The following is an 18,814-nucleotide window of genomic DNA, read 5'->3' on the forward strand; positions in this document are numbered from 1 at the left end:
GGTGGCATGGGTGTCTGCTGAGGTGGCCTTCTTCTGTCATGGCACCAAAATTCTTCCTAGTTCTGGTGTTGTTTGTGTGTTTCTCTTTTATAATTTTAAATAGTGTTTTTAATTGTTCAAATGTTTTAAAGTTTTCGTGTGTGCCGCTTTCATGACCCTGATCAGGGGGAAAGATGGCATACAAAAACAAAGAAAACAAGCAGATTGGAAGAACTGACTGAGTTCCTGAAGTATGTATATCAAGATGACATCAACTGATGTTTCAGAAGACTTCTGCCATCCATCTGAATTACTGTTTGTTCACAGTGCAACTTAAATACTTGAAGTAAAAAAAATCTGCTTAAGTGGGTGGGGCTGTATTATGGGGGGAGAAACCAAGTTAATACACATTGATGTTGGCCTACCGAGAAAGGCTCAACAACCAAGAGAATGAGATTGTTTTAGTAGCAGCATGCAGCTCACAGAGTGGATGAACCTATTGCCAGAAGCTCTGGGAAACTTTCATCACCAATGGTTAGATGCAGATTGTGCCCAGAACTCTCAGAAACAGCAGAGGCCATCTGTCTTCATGGAGCTGGGAGCAAAGCTGATAGGTCTTATTCAACAGTCTGCTGAACAGGGCACTGATTAATCAGAGACTGGGCTCTTTCCAGATTTGGGGTGGTTGCCACTTGGGTTTAAAGCTCTTGATGCCATGGAACATGCAACAGGCTTGGTCGTGAGAGGAACAAGTTTTCATGAACACTTGATCATCCTTCCTCAGAAAAGGCAACCTTTTTCTTATCCAAACAGCTTGGACAAGGGAAGAGAATGCTGGTCCACCTCCCAATAGCATAGCAAGGTTTTTGCTTCCAGGTACACTGGCAGCCATACTCCAGGCAGAAAACTGTTGCCTGTCAGTCTTTTGAGCCAAACAAATGTCCTGAGTTCACCATTAATTTTCTTGGGGAAATCAGTCTTCATGACAATTAGGTTTTTATCCCATAAATATACATGAGTGAAATTGCCATGAATGCTTGAGCTGCTCCAGAAGATATTTGAACATTTTTCCAATCTCCTCTGTTTGTTGCAAGAGTCTCTAGGAAGAGGAGGTCTGTCTCCAGGGCCTTTATGATAGGTATCCTAAGCCTATCTACCATTTTGGATAGCAAGGTTTCAAATTTTGAGGCAACCCTACACACAGTCTTTTGGCGAGCAGCAGAAGTTCATTCCATCTTGACTAGCTGGCTGAAAGCTTTGGGAAAGGACTTGCAAGAGGTTTAATATCCTCACTGAAATGTTGCCTTGGAAACTGTCCCATGGAGTCCTGTCCCTCTTCTTGCTGGTCCTCTGCCAATTCCAGGATCTGTACAATCTTGAAAAGGCATGTAGGAAACAGATGCTGGGAAACAGGCAAGCCTGGTGTGATATCTCCCCAATTTTTTTGTGGAAAAATGTCCTTCACCCTAAAATCCACAGCAATAATTCTGCTATTTTGTTACACTGCACCCACATCACAAGAGCCTCTGCAAATCTGTAGCTGGCAGAGAGGATGAGTACCAGGACTGATATACCCACCCTCCAAGCACAGAGCACTCAATCTCTTTGTTATACAATGGTGGATCAGGAAAAAAAATGGGTTTGCTATCTCACATTTGGTAGAATGTCACATCTCAAGGGACAGCGAAATGGTACGATAGATTTCTCTTTCTCTTGAGTCAGGAAGATCAAAACAACCCCAAAGGGAACGGGATCCCCAAGAAGAGATATGGGAAGCTTTCATCTTGAGACCAGGGAGGCACAAGCTGTCTAGCCCATAAGGTGAGGGACAATAAGGAGAAATCCCAACTTGGATAATTAAGGCAATGACAGATTTAACTACTGCAATTTCAAGAAATGATTATGTCAGGATTGTAGAATCTCTGTCATAAATTAGCCTGAGTTCCTCCATGTCAGTTATATTAATTTATTGGACCTGGCGCCTGCTTGCTCAGGCCTTGTAGTTTTCTCTAGCCATAAAAGTGAGTAGTGTTGTTATGTTAACCTTATCTTGTTGTGGGCTCACAAGGTTGTTGTCACCTCTTCAAGGTTGGGAGAGTGAAATCCTGTTTATGTTACACATATGTCTTTTCTCTCCTTCTCTCTCCTGCCCCCTCCCTTGGGAACTGTCAAGTTTTGGGCGGGAGAATTGTATTGATAAGCTGAGGCAAATCTGGCCTCGGGTCAGATTTGACTTTTCAGTCTCTTGCGTATAGTACTATCCAATAAAACTCTTCATTAAGAAGTTTGTTGTGAGTTTCCTGTACGTTTGACATTAAGTCAAATCTCACAACTCCTTTCACCTGCCACCATGCAGGGCGAAGGAAATTCTTTTACTGAACAGGGAGAGGGTCTGGACTGGGACCTCTCCCAGGGCGACGGTGCCACGGTCGGACCGTACAGCTCAGGCATCCTCAGAGCCGTGACAGGAGCAACTCCTGGGCCCGAGGACTTTTTGGAAAGGCACGTCACCGAACGCAGGCGTTTATCGAAGTATGACCGTCCCACTGGAGACGAGCAGTGGCCGGAGAATCTTGGAATGCCTAGCTACGGGCTGGAGCCCGCAAGTGACACACTGGACCTGCAGAGTAAGCTGGACAAGGTGACCAACTGGCTGCAGGACCTCTCGGGTCGGCTGGATCCGGAGGAGCAACGCCGCACCCAACGCCTGCTGCGGGAGGTGTACAGCGGAGGAGCCGTCCGCGATCCGGGTGGTCAGAGACTGGGAGGGCTGCTCACCCTGCGCGAGCGCGAAACGGCCGCGATGCAAGCAGCTGCGGAGGCCAAGGCGGCGGCCCTGGCCAGGGCGCGGAGGGAGGACGAGGAGCGCGAGGACGCCGGGGCCGGCGGAGCAGCAGACGGCGCTGGAGCAGCGGGCGGTGCAGGAGCGGCGGACGGAGCAGCAGCGGCGGCAGCGAACGTTGTGGGGGCCGAAGCGGCGGCGGCGGCCGCGCGAGCGGCGGAGGCGGCAAGGGCTGCAGCGGATGCCAGAGCGGCGGCGGGCGTAGGTCGAGGCATCGGCCGTGGGGGAAGACCCCCGGCCCCGGCAGGGGCCCAGGCTGGCTGGGGCCCGGGACGCCTACCTCCCCACCTCTGGGGAGTGGAAATGCGGAACACCTACAAGTTCAAGGCTAAGTTTTCGGGGGACCACAAGGCTTTTCCAACGTTCCTGGTGCACCTCCAAGCCTACATGATGGACATGGGGTTCACTTTCACCGACGACGCCGAGCGTGTCCGGTTTGTGGGGGAAGCCTTGGAGGGCAAGGCAGCCAAGTGGTTCCTGGACTTGTACCGTTACAATCCAAGAGCCATCCGTAACTACAACCATTTCCTGCGTTCCATGCGCCAGATGTATGTGGAGCCGTTTGAGAGGGAGACCGCAGAGAAAAAGCTCAAAGCCTTGAAGCAAGGGAAATTGGCGGTGGTTGAGTACGCCAGAGAATTCAAAGAGCTAGTCTCCTCGGTTCCGGACTGGACCGAGCCCCAACGCGTGCTGGCGTTCGTGGGGGGTCTCTCGCCCGATCTGTCTAGCAAGTGCCTGCTGTTAGACGATCCGCTCACGGTTGACGGATGGATCCACCTGGCCGGGGAGATGGAGAATCGTCTGGAGCGGGCGGCTGTGTTCCAGGAGATGGCAGGAAAGGCTGGAGCGAAAACTCCTACCCCCGCGAAAGTCAAGCCGAAAGCCAAACTGGAGCCGACGGAGCGTACTCGGCGCATGGAGAAAGGGCTGTGTCTGGGATGTGGGCAAGCCGGCCACTTCCTCGCTCAGTGCCCCTCAAAAACGGTGACCGGGGCTAAAGCTACGGGCGGCGCCCAGGCGAAAACCCTACCCGCCAAGAAGACGGCCCCGAAGAAAACTGCCAAGTCCCTATTAGTGCCACTGGTCGCAGCTTCGACGGTGGAAGATTCGGAGGAGGGCAGCGGTCCAGATGACGAGGACCAAGCCGAGGAGCAGTCGGGAAACGAAGACGGTCTGCTGTAAAGGCGCCCCGCCAGCAGGCCGCCAATAGGGGCAAACGCGCGGTGAGTGACCCCCCCTTGGTTCTGCTACCGGCTACCCTGTCCAACCCCAAATCCGGGAAGAAGGTGGGAGTCCGGTGCATCGTGGACTCGGGGTGCACCCAATCCTTAGTAAGCCCAGCACTGGCCGAGACTCTGGGGGTGGGCAAGGTACCTTTGGGGGAACCCCTGCCAATCACCCAACTAGACGGGAAGTGTGCCCCTGGGGGGGAAGCAACGGTGAAAACACGTCCCATGGACTTGGACGTCAAAAAACACTGGGAGCAGATTCAACCCCTAGTAGCGCCCCACTCCGCATTCCCGTGTGTGTTGGGTCTGGATTGGTTGAGGCAACACGATCCCACAGTGAAGTGGAAGAAAGGGACCGTGGAGTTCACTTCCCCGGGTTGCAAACAGCACGTTCGGCCGCAACCCCCACCTGACATAAGGGTAGTGGCCGCGTTAGGATCCGTGGGGAAAGGGACTCTCCCTGCGGAGTACCGGGACTTTGCTGATGTGTTCGCGGAATCTGAGTGCAACCAGCTTCCCCCCCACCGAAAGACTGATTGTGCCATTGAACTAAAAAAGGGAGAGCCGCTCCCAAAAGCCAAACTCTACTCAATGAGCCCGAGGGAGATGGCCGAACTCAGGGAGTTCCTGGACAAAAACCTGGCTCGGGGGTTCATCAGGCCCGCCAAGTCACCCCTGGCGGCCCCGGTTCTTTTTGTGAAAAAGAAAGACGGGACCTTGCGCCTTTGCACGGACTACCGGGGTTTAAATGCCGTCTCTACTTGTAACGCCTACCCGCTGCCGTTGATAAAAGACTTGCTGGGTCATTTGGGGAAGGCGCGGGTGTTCACAAAATTGGACTTGAGGGAGGCTTACTACCGGGTCCGGATAAAAAAGGGGCATGAATATTTAACTGCTTTTAACACTCCCCTGGGGCAATTCGAGTACACCGTAATGCCGTTCGGCCTCGCCGGCGCTCCGGGCGTGTTCATGAATATGATCAATGAAATTATGCATGATTTGTTGTATCAGGGGGTGTTGGTGTACATTGATGATATTTTGGTGTATTCTGAAAATGTGGAGAGTCATGCAGATTTGGTCCGTGAGGTACTCCGCCGCCTGCGGAGGCACCAACTGTTTGCCAAACTTTCAAAATGCGAGTTCCACCGAGATGCGGTGGAATTCTTGGGTTTCCGGGTGTCCCAAGCAGGGGTGGAGATGGACCCGGGCAAGGTGCGCGATTTGTTGGCATGGGAACCTCCGCGCACAAGGAGGCAGTTGCAAAGTTTCTTAGGATTCGCAAACTTTTACAGAACATTCATTCCAAATTTCGCCAAGGTGGCCTTACCCCTCACTGACTTGTTAAAGACTAAACAGGGGGGAAAGGCAGCGTGCCGCCCGGGCGCGCCGCTCCAGTGTCAAGATGCTTTTGAGAGGTTGAAACTACTGTTTACCTCAGAGCCAGTGCTGGCCCATGCCGACCCCGCCAAGCAATTCACAGTGCAAGTAGATTCTTCGGATGTGGCAATGGGGGCCGTGATCCTACAGGAGGGGGTCGATGGGAAATTACATCCGCTGGCCTATTTGTCAAAAAAGTTCTCCGGGGCTGAGAGGAACTGGGCAATTTGGGAAAAGGAAGCAGCTGCGGTAAAGTTAGCCCTATCCACCTGGAGGCATTGGCTAGAAGGGTCCGCGGTCCCCTTTGTAGTATGGACAGATCACAAAAACCTCCAGGCGCTCAAGCAGCCCCGCTCGCTCTCAGCAAAACAGATGCGGTGGGCGGAGTTTTTCTCCCAGTTCAACTTCTCTCTCAAACATCTGCCGGGCAAAATGAACTTTTTAGCGGATGCCCTATCGCGCCTGCCCCAGTACAACAGCAAGCGTGACCCATTGGTGGATACAGTTTTTACCCCCGCCCAGTTGGGGATGGCAGCGGTGACGCGCAGCCAGTCAAAGTCTGGCCCGTCGATTCCGGGGGGCTGGGTCCAAAAGGAGGTGTTACAGGACTCGGACTTCCACTCCCTCCGCCCAGACCTAACGGAGAAAGGGGGGTTGTTTTTTAAAGGCGAGCGGCTTTTCGTTCCCGCCGCGGCGCGCGGGGACGTTTTGAAACTGTGTCATGATGCCAAAACCGCTGGACATTTTGGGTTTGTGAAAACCCTACACCTGATCCGGAGACATTACTGGTGGCCAACTCTGCGCAAAGATGTAGAGAAATATGTGCAAGGGTGTCCCGTTTGCACCGTCTCCAAGCCAGAGGGGGGAAAGAAAAAAGGATTGTTGCAGCCCCAGCCAACCCCCTCTCGTCCATGGACTGATGTCACGATGGACTTTATCACTGATCTGCCCCCCAGCCAAGGGAAAACGGTCATTTGGGTGGTGGTGGATGCTTTTTCCAAGCAAGCCCATTTCATCCCCTGTGCCGGCTTGCCTTCGGCGGCCAAATTAGCCTCATTGTTCGTTACCCACATTCTACGGCTGCACGGGATCCCCGGGCGCTTGCTGACGGATCGGGGCCCTCAGTTCGTTGCCAAGTTCTGGCGGGAGCTCTTGAGACTGCTGGGGGTGGAGCAAGCCCTCACCTCGGGCTACCACCCGGAGTCTAATGGCCAGACTGAGAGGGTGAACCAGATCCTTGAACAATACTTGCGCTGCTTTATCAATCACCAGCAGGATGACTGGGTTGCCTTGCTCCCACTGGCTGAATTCGCCTACAATAATGGAGTCCACTCTTCCACGGGTGTGTCCCCCTTCAAGGTGGTGTACGGGACTGACTTGGTGGCGGCCCCCACCTGGGAACTAAAGTCCCCCGATGTCCCTGATCTCAACAAGTGGGCTGAAACAATTAGTGCAGGGTGGCCAACAATAGTCGCCTGTCTCAAGGATGCTAAACGAGCTTATAAAACCCAGGCTGACAAGAAACGGGTGCCCGCGCCTGGATGGAAGGTGGGAGACCTGGCCTATTTGTCCACCAAAAACTTGCGTTGCCAACAGAAATCAAAGAAACTTGGCCCCAAGTATGTGGGGCCCTTCAAAGTCGTGAAACTGATTAATGCTGTCACTGTGGAACTGACTTTGCCTAAAACTTACAGGAATGTGCATCCGGTTTTTCATTCCAGCCTGCTGCGGAGAGCCCCTGCCCCGGATGAGTGGCACCCCCCTTCAGCTACGCCAGTACCGATTTACATCGACAAAGATACCCACTATGAGGTCAATCAGATCCTGGACTTTCGTGTGCATAAAGGTCGTCTCCAATATTTGGTTGACTGGAAAGATTTCCCTTCTGGAGACAAAGAATGGGTTGAGGCAGTTAATGTGAAGGCGCCCCGCCTTCTCCGGGCTTTCCATCGTGCTTTCCCGGAGTGCCCGCGCCCTGTCGATGCCAGCTAGGTGGGGGGGGACGTTAATTTTAGTGCGGAGGGATGTCAGGATTGTAGAATCTCTGTCATAAATTAGCCTGAGTTCCTCCATGTCAGTTATATTACTTTATTGGACCTGGCGCCTGCTTGCTCAGGCCTTGTAGTTTTCTCTAGCCATAAAAGTGAGTAGTGTTGTTATGTTAACCTTATCTTGTTGTGGGCTCACAAGGTTGTTGTCACCTCTTCAAGGTTGGGAGAGTGAAATCCTGTTTATGTTACACATATGTCTTTTCTCTCCTTCTCTCTCCTGCCCCCTCCCTTGGGAACTGTCAAGTTTTGGGCGGGAGAATTGTATTGATAAGCTGAGGCAAATCTGGCCTCGGGTCAGATTTGACTTTTCAGTCTCTTGCGTATAGTACTATCCAATAAAACTCTTCATTAAGAAGTTTGTTGTGAGTTTCCTGTACATTTGACAGATTAGAACATAACTTATAGAAAGTAGCAAGGATTGTGTGTTTTCACCTTTTTTTGTATCCTTCCTCAGAGGTTTTGTCAAAGGAAAGGAACACTGCTGTAAGTTCCCATAATCTACCTGAACCTCCGATATTTCTCCAGTGCTTGATATCCTTGAGTCTTAGAGAAGGCCAAAACATCTGACGAATTATGCATGCATTTACCTTAAAGACCCTTTCAGATTACGGAATTTTAAAAATAAATACAGTTGCCCACAATCATGCTCTACCACCTGATGTCTTTTAACTCAAATGATATTTGATTTCTATAATCCAGTCTTTATCTATGAACTAGGTGGGTGGACTTATAAATAGCCTCTTGTCTCGTCAACTGTGGCAAATAAGATGACCATACAAGGAAGCTTTTCTTGAATGGAAACTAGCAGGTTTTTACCCTTTTAGGTTATTAACGAACTACAAGTGAGCAACAGACACATGGAAAGTTTTTGTAGCTTAATGTTTCTGAGTAAAGAGATTGCTTACCTTTAGGAGAGCCAGTGCTACATTAAAAATTACATTCAGACCCTTTAAAAAGAGACAAAGAATAATTATTAGTATCAGTCCTGCTTATAAAATATTTAAACCAATACTAGATATTAAACGTTTAAAACACAAATATGTAAAGAAATATTTAGGATAGTATTATCCAAATCAATTTAAAACGACCTGTGTGCACAGAAATTGACTACAAATGTTCAAACTAGTACATGTAAAAAAGACTAAAATCTTTTCCTTCAAATTTCATGGTAAGGAAACAGGGGAGGCTCCTTTTATGGGCAAGATGCACGGTAGCCTATACAGAACACAGGAAGAGCAGACCCACAGAACACATGCACTTATTAATTTTGGGGGGCTGGGAGGCTCCCGTATACCCCAAAAAGGACTCCCTTGCACTCTCCCAGTTGTCCTAAGCACTCATGTCTGCATGTATAACCAGAGTCTGCATAGATTCAAGCAGGTAGCCATGTTAGTCTGAAGCAGCTCAACAAAACAAAATCAGAGTCCAGTGGCACCTTTAAGACCAACAAAGATTTATTCAAGGCGTGATCTTTCAAGTGCAAGCACTCTTCCTCAGACGAAGAGTGCTTGCACTCAAAAGCTCATGCCTTGAATAAATCTTTGTTGGTCTTAAAGGTGCCACTGGACTCTGATTTTGTTTTGTTGTGGATAGTCTGCATGATAGCTCTCTCCATCAGGAAAGGAGTGGCTAGGACTAAAAAGCAAAAGGGAATCTGTCCCTGCTTCCTCACTGGCCCATTATGCACGGCCGCCGAAACGGCGATTTCGGGTCACATGGAAAACGCGGAGGGGGAAGACGTGAAGCAAACTGCTTACGCATGGGCCGGGATGCAACAGTGGCAAAACCCAGAGTAACCGATTATGCACACGGCGGCCCCGGGCTGCTTCTGGTTGCGCCCTGGTCGCCCAGAAGCTCCGCTTTCTTCCGCGTTTCACTAACATGGCTTTTTCAGCGGCATGCACCGAATCTGCAGCCGGCGCCATGCGTCATCGGTGATTTTAAGCGACACCATTCCACCCCGAATGCAGACCTTCCCCTCCGTGCATAATGGGCCACTCAGATGCAGGATTTTCACTCGTTTTTTTTTTTCTTTCTTTCCGGCTGAGAAGCCCCTTTATGTTCTCTTATTCTGTGAAGATTTATGGCTGTCTCACCCTGTCAAAGAATCATATTGTGATGCTGACTCAGCCCAGGGACATGAGACCTAATCATTCAGACCAAGTATATAGTTGCCATTTTGAGTTAATCAATGCAGAGGCTTGTTCCTGTGGGGCTCAAGAAGCTATTCACTGTTTTCACAGAAAAAGAAACTCTAGTATGATCCAAGATTAGAGAGTTTTAACACTCATTCTATCATACATGCTCAAGAAGGTCAATAATAAGTTCTGATACAGATCTAACAAAACTAACAGGAGATTCAAAGGGTATTGTTTCTTGGGAGGTGGTGGGTTCTCCATCTTTGGAAATGTTTAAACCGAGGCTAGATAGCCATCTGACGGAGAGGCTGATTCTGTGAAGGCTCAAGGAGGTGGCAGTTTACAGTGGATGAGCGATAGGGTTGGGAGTGTCTTGCATAGTGCAGGGGGTTGGACTAGATGACCCAGGAGGTACCGTCCAACTCTATGATTCTAACTTTTTTCATTGCCATCCATTACCTTTTTCTAGTTATAATATTGGGCTCCTTAACACACCCAGAGAGAAGAAATGCATAACCTTCTTTTGTTGATAGATGTTTTTCCTATGCTGACATTTACAAGTAAGTGTGTCTTTTGTTGATGGTCACATCTAGCAAAGTGAATAAAGCTGATTAAGTGAAATATTTATTGAAGGGACTGTCAGATCTTTCAGGGGTTTCAATTGCATTTGAGGTCCTCTCAGAATCTACAATCCAGACAGAGAAATATCTGCCATGATGGGGTGGGCCTCATTCACTCCTGTGCATCCTTAACCTCACCAGTTTTGTTGTTGTTATGTGCGAAGTCGTGTCCGACCCATCGCGACCCCATGGACAATGATCCTCCAGGCCTTCCTGTCCTCCACCATTCCCCGGAGTCCATTTAAGTTTGCATCTACTGCTTCAGTGACTCCATCCAGCCACCTCATTCTCTGTCGCCCCCTTCTTCTTTTGCCCTCAATCGCTCCCAGCATTAGGCTCTTCTCCAGGGAGTCCTTCCTTCTCAAACCTCACCAGTTTGAAAGCCTACTAATCACCTAATCACCCAGTTTGCGCCCATCTGTTTTGCTTTCCCCCACTACAAGCCATTTCAGGGATCGATTTTGAACACACCCCATTGTGAAGCTGAAATGGCTGCCAGCCCTTTTAAGGATCCGCTTCACTTTCTCCCAGTTGTAAATGGGAGGCAGCGAAATCAATCCCCTTTCAGCCTCATGGCAGGGTGTGCACACCAATTTGCTTTGAGGCTGAAATGGCTGCCAGCCATTTAAAGCCTCTGTTTCCCTTACACACACACACTTCAAAAAGGAGGCTGACAGCTATTTAAAACATTGGAGGGGGGCAGCAAAACAGAGGCATTAAATGGCAAAATATTCTGGGGAGGTGCTGCTTCCAAATTTCGGTTTGTGGGGGGCGCTAACCAGCCAAATGCATGACAGATTTAAGGACATAAATTGGTTTGTGCCCATCCCCTGTACAGGACTGAAATAACATCTGTATTTCAGATGTTATTTCAGTCTGCAGACTGAAATAACATTTGTATTTTAAACCATAACCCTTAATATAAAAAACCCTAAAAATTATCTTTCAAACATTAGCTTTCACATAATCAGAATACCAACACTTCAAAGTTAAAGCACTGCTTTCTAATACAGGCATACAGTAGTACTTCTACAAGGTCCCAAGAGGGGCCAGGATCAGCAACTAGCAGGTGGTCGTTGTCCCAATCTAGTACAAAGTTAAACATGCTACAGTTCTATTTACTTGCTTAAGCACAGAAGAACACTGGGTTGTCATCAGTCAGAAACACTGTAAGCAAACTGTATTTCATCCACTAGATGTCAGAATTGTAGCAATAGTTTTAAAAAATCACATTTACAGGTTCACAACAGTAACCGCTTTAAGAAATGTTATGTGTAAACAAGATAGTAAAATCTAATGGTTCAGTTCAGCTATAACACCAGACTACATTTTGGTGATCAGGGGTAGGCATATACACCCTAAGGAACTTGAGCTCTTCCACATCCTCTCCCCTGTACACGTCAATTCCCACTTGTCAGAGTTTGCCCTAAAATCTGAACTGGTAAACTAGCACCCTCACCTCCAAATCATGATTTGAAACCACAGTTTGAAATGCATTTGGAAACTGTTGTTTGGAGGCAAAGTTGGACAATTCAGTTGCCGCGGTAAACTACTTTTCGTGAGGGGGGAAAAACAAAGCCCAGGAAATGTAGTAAGGAAACCAGGGGAAGAGAAAGTGTGAATCGCCAAGCAAATAATGGCAAATGCATGACTACCTATTAATTTATACTGTGCCATGACTGTATGTGACTCTTTTTTCTAAGCACACAATAGACAGCGGAATTGTGCAATCTAAAATTCTGAAAGGTCATACAAATTAAAATCAGCAGGGAAGATGACAGAGGGAGGGAAGAGAAAGAAACAGAAAAATAAGGAGAAATGAATGGGAGCAAATGCAGTTACATAAACTTAATTGTTATCTCTCTTCCTGTATTTACAAAGCTAAGCCAATTAATCTTGGAAAAGATGGGGCTTGAGGAAGATAAAATATAATTATTAAATAAAATTCAGGCACATTGGTCTATATGCCAATTGTTAAGTAAAGTTAACTGCTCAAAACAGCAGTGATTCTATGTTAAACAATTTTTAAAATAAAGATCAGATTAGGGATATGAAAAAGAAACAAGTTATGTAATATATGAAGGGGAGAAATCAGTGGCCTGCCTGTAGAAAGCTTTGTTCCCCCAAACTGATTCTAGTTCATCTCGAGAAAATGGTTGAAATTCCAAAGCAATATCTTTAGTATTAATTGTTATACCGACTCTAGGGACATGAAAACAAGTATGTAAAACTAAAAATATAAATGCATGTTTTTACTCTCAAACCAAAAAAGTGAGCTTGATTAATTCAGTTATGTTTACAAGAGCCATGTATGCAAGAGTCATATATACAAGAATCATGTATACAAGAATCGTGTATACAAGAGCCATCTTGGTGTAGTGGTTAGGAGTGAGGACTTCTAATCTGGCAAGCTGGGCATGATTACCCGCTCCTCCACCACATGCAACCAGCTGGGTGACCTTGGGTTCGTCACAGCACTGATAAAGTTGTTCTGACCGAGTAGTAATATCTCTCAGCTTCACCTCCCTCACAGAGTGTCTGTTGTGGGGAGAGGAAAGGGAAGGCGATTGTAAGCTGCTTGGAGACTCCTTTGGGGAGAGAAAAGCGGCATATAAGAACCAATTTTTCTTCCTCGTTCATGCTGTTTCAAAAATCAAACACTGTTCCCCAATGTGATATAGTTTCTAAACCAAATTCTGCACCTGTGTTTTGTATTCTGATACAATATGCATTGAAAAACTTTTGGTAGATGAAAACTCTTCAATTTTGAGATGTATTTCAAAGTTTTGAGCCTCGATATATGCAACTCATAAGGGTTCAAATACCAAATTATAAGCATCTACGATCTTCTAAATTACTGGTTTTAGCTTTATTTCTATACTAGGGGCCAAGCCTGTTGCATTCAGGAATACAATGGGTGCTAGATGGGGGGGGTGTGGAAGAACTCTACGGATGGCCTTCCCCTCCCCCCAGGACCTGGAAAGACTGCAGGCAGCTGTTAGGGAACTCACTGGCAGGGGCTGCTCTAACGCAGCAGGGATCTGCAGCCTCTGAGCCTCAGAGGGAAGTGGAAGGAGGAGGGGGTGGTCAGGGGTGGGGGATGGAAGGCGATTGGCTGGCCGCTGGACAGACAGCAAGCTGGTTGGAGGAGGAGGCACTCAGGAGCTGGACAGCTACCCTGAGTGGCACTTAAGCCATGAGACATGCTCCTCCTCCAAGGCCTTACCAAAAATAATTATATGGAACAGATATCATAGAAATTTGATTTTGATCCTGATAATATTTTATCCATAACTATTGATGTTATCCTTTTGTATGCTGACCTTATTATTAAAATATTTTATCCTTGTTCTATGATCGCAAATAAGCTCCGATTTGATTGGATTCAATGGTGAGCAAAAGAGTATGAAGCGCACACTTAAAGTCCACTGGTATGTCACCTTAAGGCAGCCAAAACATATTGTAAAAAAATTATCTGTCACATGTCAAATACTTTTCATAACTGATGTGCTTCCACAAACCATTCCTGAAAAGGGTTTACATGCCAATGTTTTGTATAAAGAAATATCTTTCAGTGAATGTCACTTTATGTCACAGTGAAACCACTTTATTATTTAGCCAGCAGAATAATCCACTGGAGCATTCCTATCTAACAGGGGAAGTGGTCTTTCTTGCTGTCTAACAGAGAAAAATAAGCCAAAGAAAAATGGCACAATTCATGCAAAGCTTTTCTCGGCGAAGACGGTTTTATCTTACCTCGCAGAGGAGTAAATCAATTATGTGGAAGACCATGCAGAGGGGGAACTTGGCAGTGAAAAGCGTGAGAAACCACTGGGATGCATACATATGAGCTTCCAAGTTCAGCTCCAAGAAATGGCTATACAGATCAGGCAGCTGCTCCTAAAAAAGGGGTGCAAGGGAGAAGGGGAAAGAAACTGAAGTAAAATTTCCGCCCTGTGATGCATTAGTTTCAAAATAATTTCTATCCAGGCCTCCACAATACTCCACTTCCAAATGCCAGCCTGCCATTTAACACCAGCATCTATTTTATACAGATAATGCAAGTCTAACTACCCCCCTCAATGTATTTTTAGGGAATTTTTAACCAGCCTTTCTCCAAGCACCAGATTCAAGGTGGGTAACAATAATAATAAAACAACATACATTTCAAAGTCTTTAAAAATAGTAACAAATCGACAAAACGCTATAGCAACCTCCATAATCTTTAAGAGTTGGTACCAGTGGCTCTTCTCAATATTCCCCACCACCACCATCACACACACACAGACACTCTTTACATGGTTTGCAACATCTTAGCATCACAGGAGCCTTTCCAAGATTTTCAGAAAGGGTATTCCAACAAAGTAGGACAAGAATATTCTTGAACAGGTAAGTGGCTGATCTAAACCAGGGGTAGTCAACCTGTGGTCCTCCAGATGTTCATGGACTACAATTCCCATGAATTTGCTGGCAGGGGCTCATGGGAATTGTAGTCCATGAACATCTGGAGGACCACAGGTTGACTACCCCTGATCTAAACAATCCCTCCTATTGACAGGAATGATCAATAGGCACTGTTCTAAGGAGAGAAGTTATCACTGTTGAGATGGTTAATCAATGGGATAAGTGTATTTAACTGAGATACTTCTCTGTTCCACTTGGGGACCACAGACACAATAAACATCAGGACTGTGAATGGAATGGTATAACAGTCCTCTTTGGGGGAGGACTATTTATAAGGAAATCCCACTTTTAAGGAATAAGATCAATACAAGCCAAATAACAGTAAAGGTCTACAATTTCTTATTTAGAGAGGGAAAACATTAGGTCATCAACGTATGTTGATGCGTTACATATTAGAGGGCTACATTAGGTGAGATTCCACAATAAATATGTATGCAATGGCAGAGGTTTGTTCTTTATGATGTAAAGTTGAATTCCTGAACCTGGGCCTACCTGCATAAGCCTCTCCAGTTGGTAAAATTTGCTGCGAAGATCTTCTAAGTTGTTTTTGTATAGATCCCGTAGGCCATAGTCGTACATTATCTTCACCAGCACACAAAATGCTTGTTCTTCAGGCATCTGCAAGGGAGGCCTTTAATTAACTTAGTAGGGTCCCCACCAAAGTTTTATATCCCGGAGATCCTGCTGCATGATAGAATATATGCAAGCAGGATTGTAATAATAGCCATCATCAAATACTGTATTTGGATTTCTGAAACATAGCAGTTTTTTTTTCTTGCAAAGCACCTTCCATTATTATGGAGGACAGAGCCTGTACAGAACAGGCTCCTACATTTCATTTGTTATACCATTTTGTTAGTTTTGCTGAATGCAGTTCAGCTGGCTTGTTGATAAAATAATACATTTTCCACTCTCCGTGCAGGAATGCGGATTTTGTATTCATGATCTAGAAACATTCTAGTTAAAAAAAACCAGAGACCCACGAACAGTTATCACAAACCTCTCTTCCATACATTAGAAAAACGCTACTTATAGTTCTGGACTTGGGAGGGATTCTAATAAAGAGAACTAGTCCTCAAGCCACTTCCCACGTCTGTGCTGAACATGAATCTGGGAGTACTGAAGACCTGGTCTACCCACACAACACACTACAAAAGCTTCAGTTATGAGACAAACATGAATAAACATGGCTTGTTGCCATGCTCACAAATGTGGCTCAGTCCCCCCCATACTCCTTGCAAGGAGTGCAATTATAGTTTAAAACCTGGCTCCATGGTTTGGAGGAGTAAACAAAGTATGTCCTACTCAGGCAGCTATATTCATACTTATCAGGAGGAATCAGAGTTTGTTTCAAATTCTTAATTCTGTTCTGTGAGTTCTTAATTCTGTGAGAGAAGAAGAAAAAGAGCTGTTTTTTTTTAGAACCTGCTTTTCACTACCCAAAGCGAGTCCCAAAGCGAGTCCCAAAGCGGCTTACAGGCACCTTCCTCGCCCCACAACAGACGCCCAGTAAGGTAAGTGGGACTGAGAGAGCTGGAACTGCTCTGAGAGAACAGATCTAAGAGAATGGTGACTAGCTCAAGGTCACGTAGGTGGCTGCATGTGAAGGCGTGGGGAATCAAACCCGGTTCCCCAGATTACAGGCCACCACTCTTTAACCACTACACCACGTTGGCTCTCAAGGTGAGGAGGGAGGTATTTGCCTAAGCACAAGCCATGTTCACGCAAATCTTAGATCAGGGGTAGTCAAACTGCAACCCTCCAGATATCCGTGGACTACAATTCCCAGGAGCCCCTGCCAGAGAATGCTGGCAGGGGCTCCTGGGAATTGTAGTCCACAGACATCTGGAGGGCCGCAGTTTGACTACCCCTGTCTTAGATTATCTGGAGCTTGCAGTAAATTCTGAATGCAGCCTTAGAAGACCCTCCAACGAGAGATGTAAGTTTTTCAGAAAACTGTAAGACATGGGAAAAAACAGTGAGGTGGCTGCAGGAGGGGAAGATGGAAATTCCAGGGGTAATTGATATATGTGCACTACTTACTTTTTTACCAAACCCTGACTTTCATTACTTCTTTACAAATGTAAAAGGGATCATCCATAACTTTGTAAATATATAAACTCTGACATATTCATGAAAGTTAAAAATACAAACGCCTTAGTTTTGTAAATATAAAACTGCAAATATGCTGAAGTAAAAGGTATAAACTGCCACATCCTATTATATCTAAGCACCTGTTGTTTAGTCTAAGTCACCTGCAAAGTAGGAATGGTAGGAAAGTGAAAACAAAAAACATAAATTTTGTAACCAATGGAATATTTACTATCTAACACTGCTCACAGCTATGCTCAGATCTGGATACTGAGTTAACAATGCTGAAAAGCAAAAGGAGGTTTACTTGTCACTGACATTATGTCACTTTTTCAGGGACAATTGTAGCATTCTGTCTTGGTGCAGAACAAAGTTCAGACCCATCCAGAGCAGTGGTTCTCAACCAGCAGCATGCGTACCACCAGTGAGACACATTGGTTTCTGTAACAATTACTAAGAATGGACTCTCCGTCAGTCCCTACCTCCACTTGCAAAGGTGATGCGCTGTTTCATGCCAGCCTCATCTGCCATGGACAGAACTGTGCTAAGTCTGTTTATGTTTCTGCTTGCACATCACTTGATCGAAGCCCCAGTCTACGTGATGCACAGCCATGGTTTAATGCCTTAGATTATCTTTGTTTTACATAAAAACTTGAACACATAAGTCTGGGAAAGCATTTTGAGTAATTAAACTTTTGTCTTAACATTTCACTCCTTTCAAAAGAGAAAACATTTAATTTGAGTATTTTTTTTTTAATCCTCAACATTTCCAGTTTTTCCATGGGAACAGCATGTGTGTATGTGTGTAGGGAGAGATCTTATGTTCCTCAGTTTCCAGTTTTTTCTGGCCCCTTGTATCTTTACCTCCAACTAAAAGGTTATCTTCATGGGAACCACAAAATGAAATAGAAGGAAGATGCTCTAAGGGGCTAAAGGAAGATCGCAAGCTATATTTATCTTCACATGTAGGGTCAACTGAGCAGTACGGTTCGCAATGTCGGGAGATTCATGCTGTGATATACTCACATGAAGCAGAAGGACAGCAACAAGAAAGGAATGACCCTGGCAGTAACCGATTTCTTCGTCATATACAGAATATGCCTGGAATGAAAAAAGGGATATGTTTAATTAGGTTAGTAATAATTAAATTAAGAGCCCACGTTGATGCCATGGGTAGAGTGCCAAGACTAGAACAAGGGAGACCAGGGTTCAAATCTCTACTGAACCATGAAGCTCCCTAGCCCACAACTGAAGAAGAAGAAGAAGAAGAAGAAGAAGAAGAAGAAGAAGAAGAAGAAGAAGAAGAAGAAGAAGAAGAAGAGTTGGTTCTTATATGCCCCTTTTCTCTACCCGAAGGAGTCCCAAAGCGGCTTACATTCGCCTTCCCTTTCCTCTCCCCACAACAGACACCCTGTGAGGGAGGTGAGACTGAGAGAGCCCTGATACCACTGCTCACTCAGAACAGCTTTATCAGTGCTGTGGCGAGCCCAAGGCCACCCAGCTGGCTGCACGTGGGGGAGTACAGAATCAAACCCGGCATGCCAGATTAGAAGTATGCACTCCTAACCACTACACCAAACACTACACCAAACTGAGCCAGTCACACAGTTTAGCCTACATCATAAAGTTGTTGTTAAGAAGGAAGGACGCTCTATCAGTGTTCAGACTTGCCTTTCTTTAATAGCATCCTCCCTACAGTAGAAGCAGGCTGTTCCTGAAACCCAGAACTGCCATGATTAAGCTCAGAAGGATTTCAAGAGACATCTGTCATATAGCATAGGGATCTACTATGCGAAGAAAAGTCAAGAGTTCATGTTGGTACACCTCCAGCATCTCTGCATTGCTGCACTTGACTATTTCCCAGTAAAATTTAATGTACTGTAGTTTAAAACCATACAATGATTTGCTAGCAAGTTGTTTCTTAGACACAGTCACAACCCTGGGCCTGGTAAAACCAACCCACTGGGCCTCAGTAAGAGTTGAATTCAATGCTCTTCGCAATATTTCACCGTTCTATAATGTT

The 18,814-nt window shown here is 46.2% G+C and overlaps 1 protein-coding gene across 4 annotated transcripts in view; it reads right to left on the bottom strand.

The window, feature by feature from the left end:
- Positions 1–18,814, bottom strand: part of RABGAP1L (RAB GTPase activating protein 1 like) — a 218,735-nt gene that overhangs the window by 76,686 nt on the left and 123,235 nt on the right. For all 4 annotated transcript variants that reach the window (XM_077332520.1, XM_077332521.1, XM_077332518.1 and 1 more), the window contains 4 exons: positions 17,818–17,892; positions 15,193–15,318; positions 13,993–14,136; positions 8,384–8,425 (listed from right to left, as the gene is read on the bottom strand). In XM_077332520.1, the coding sequence (XP_077188635.1) occupies positions 8,384–8,425; positions 13,993–14,136; positions 15,193–15,318; positions 17,818–17,892 (387 nt within the window). The remainder of the gene's footprint in view (positions 1–8,383; positions 8,426–13,992; positions 14,137–15,192; positions 15,319–17,817; positions 17,893–18,814) is intronic.

This window comes from Paroedura picta, chromosome 4 (genome assembly GCF_049243985.1).
Source record: "Paroedura picta isolate Pp20150507F chromosome 4, Ppicta_v3.0, whole genome shotgun sequence".
Classification (NCBI taxonomy): domain Eukaryota; kingdom Metazoa; phylum Chordata; class Lepidosauria; order Squamata; family Gekkonidae; genus Paroedura; species Paroedura picta.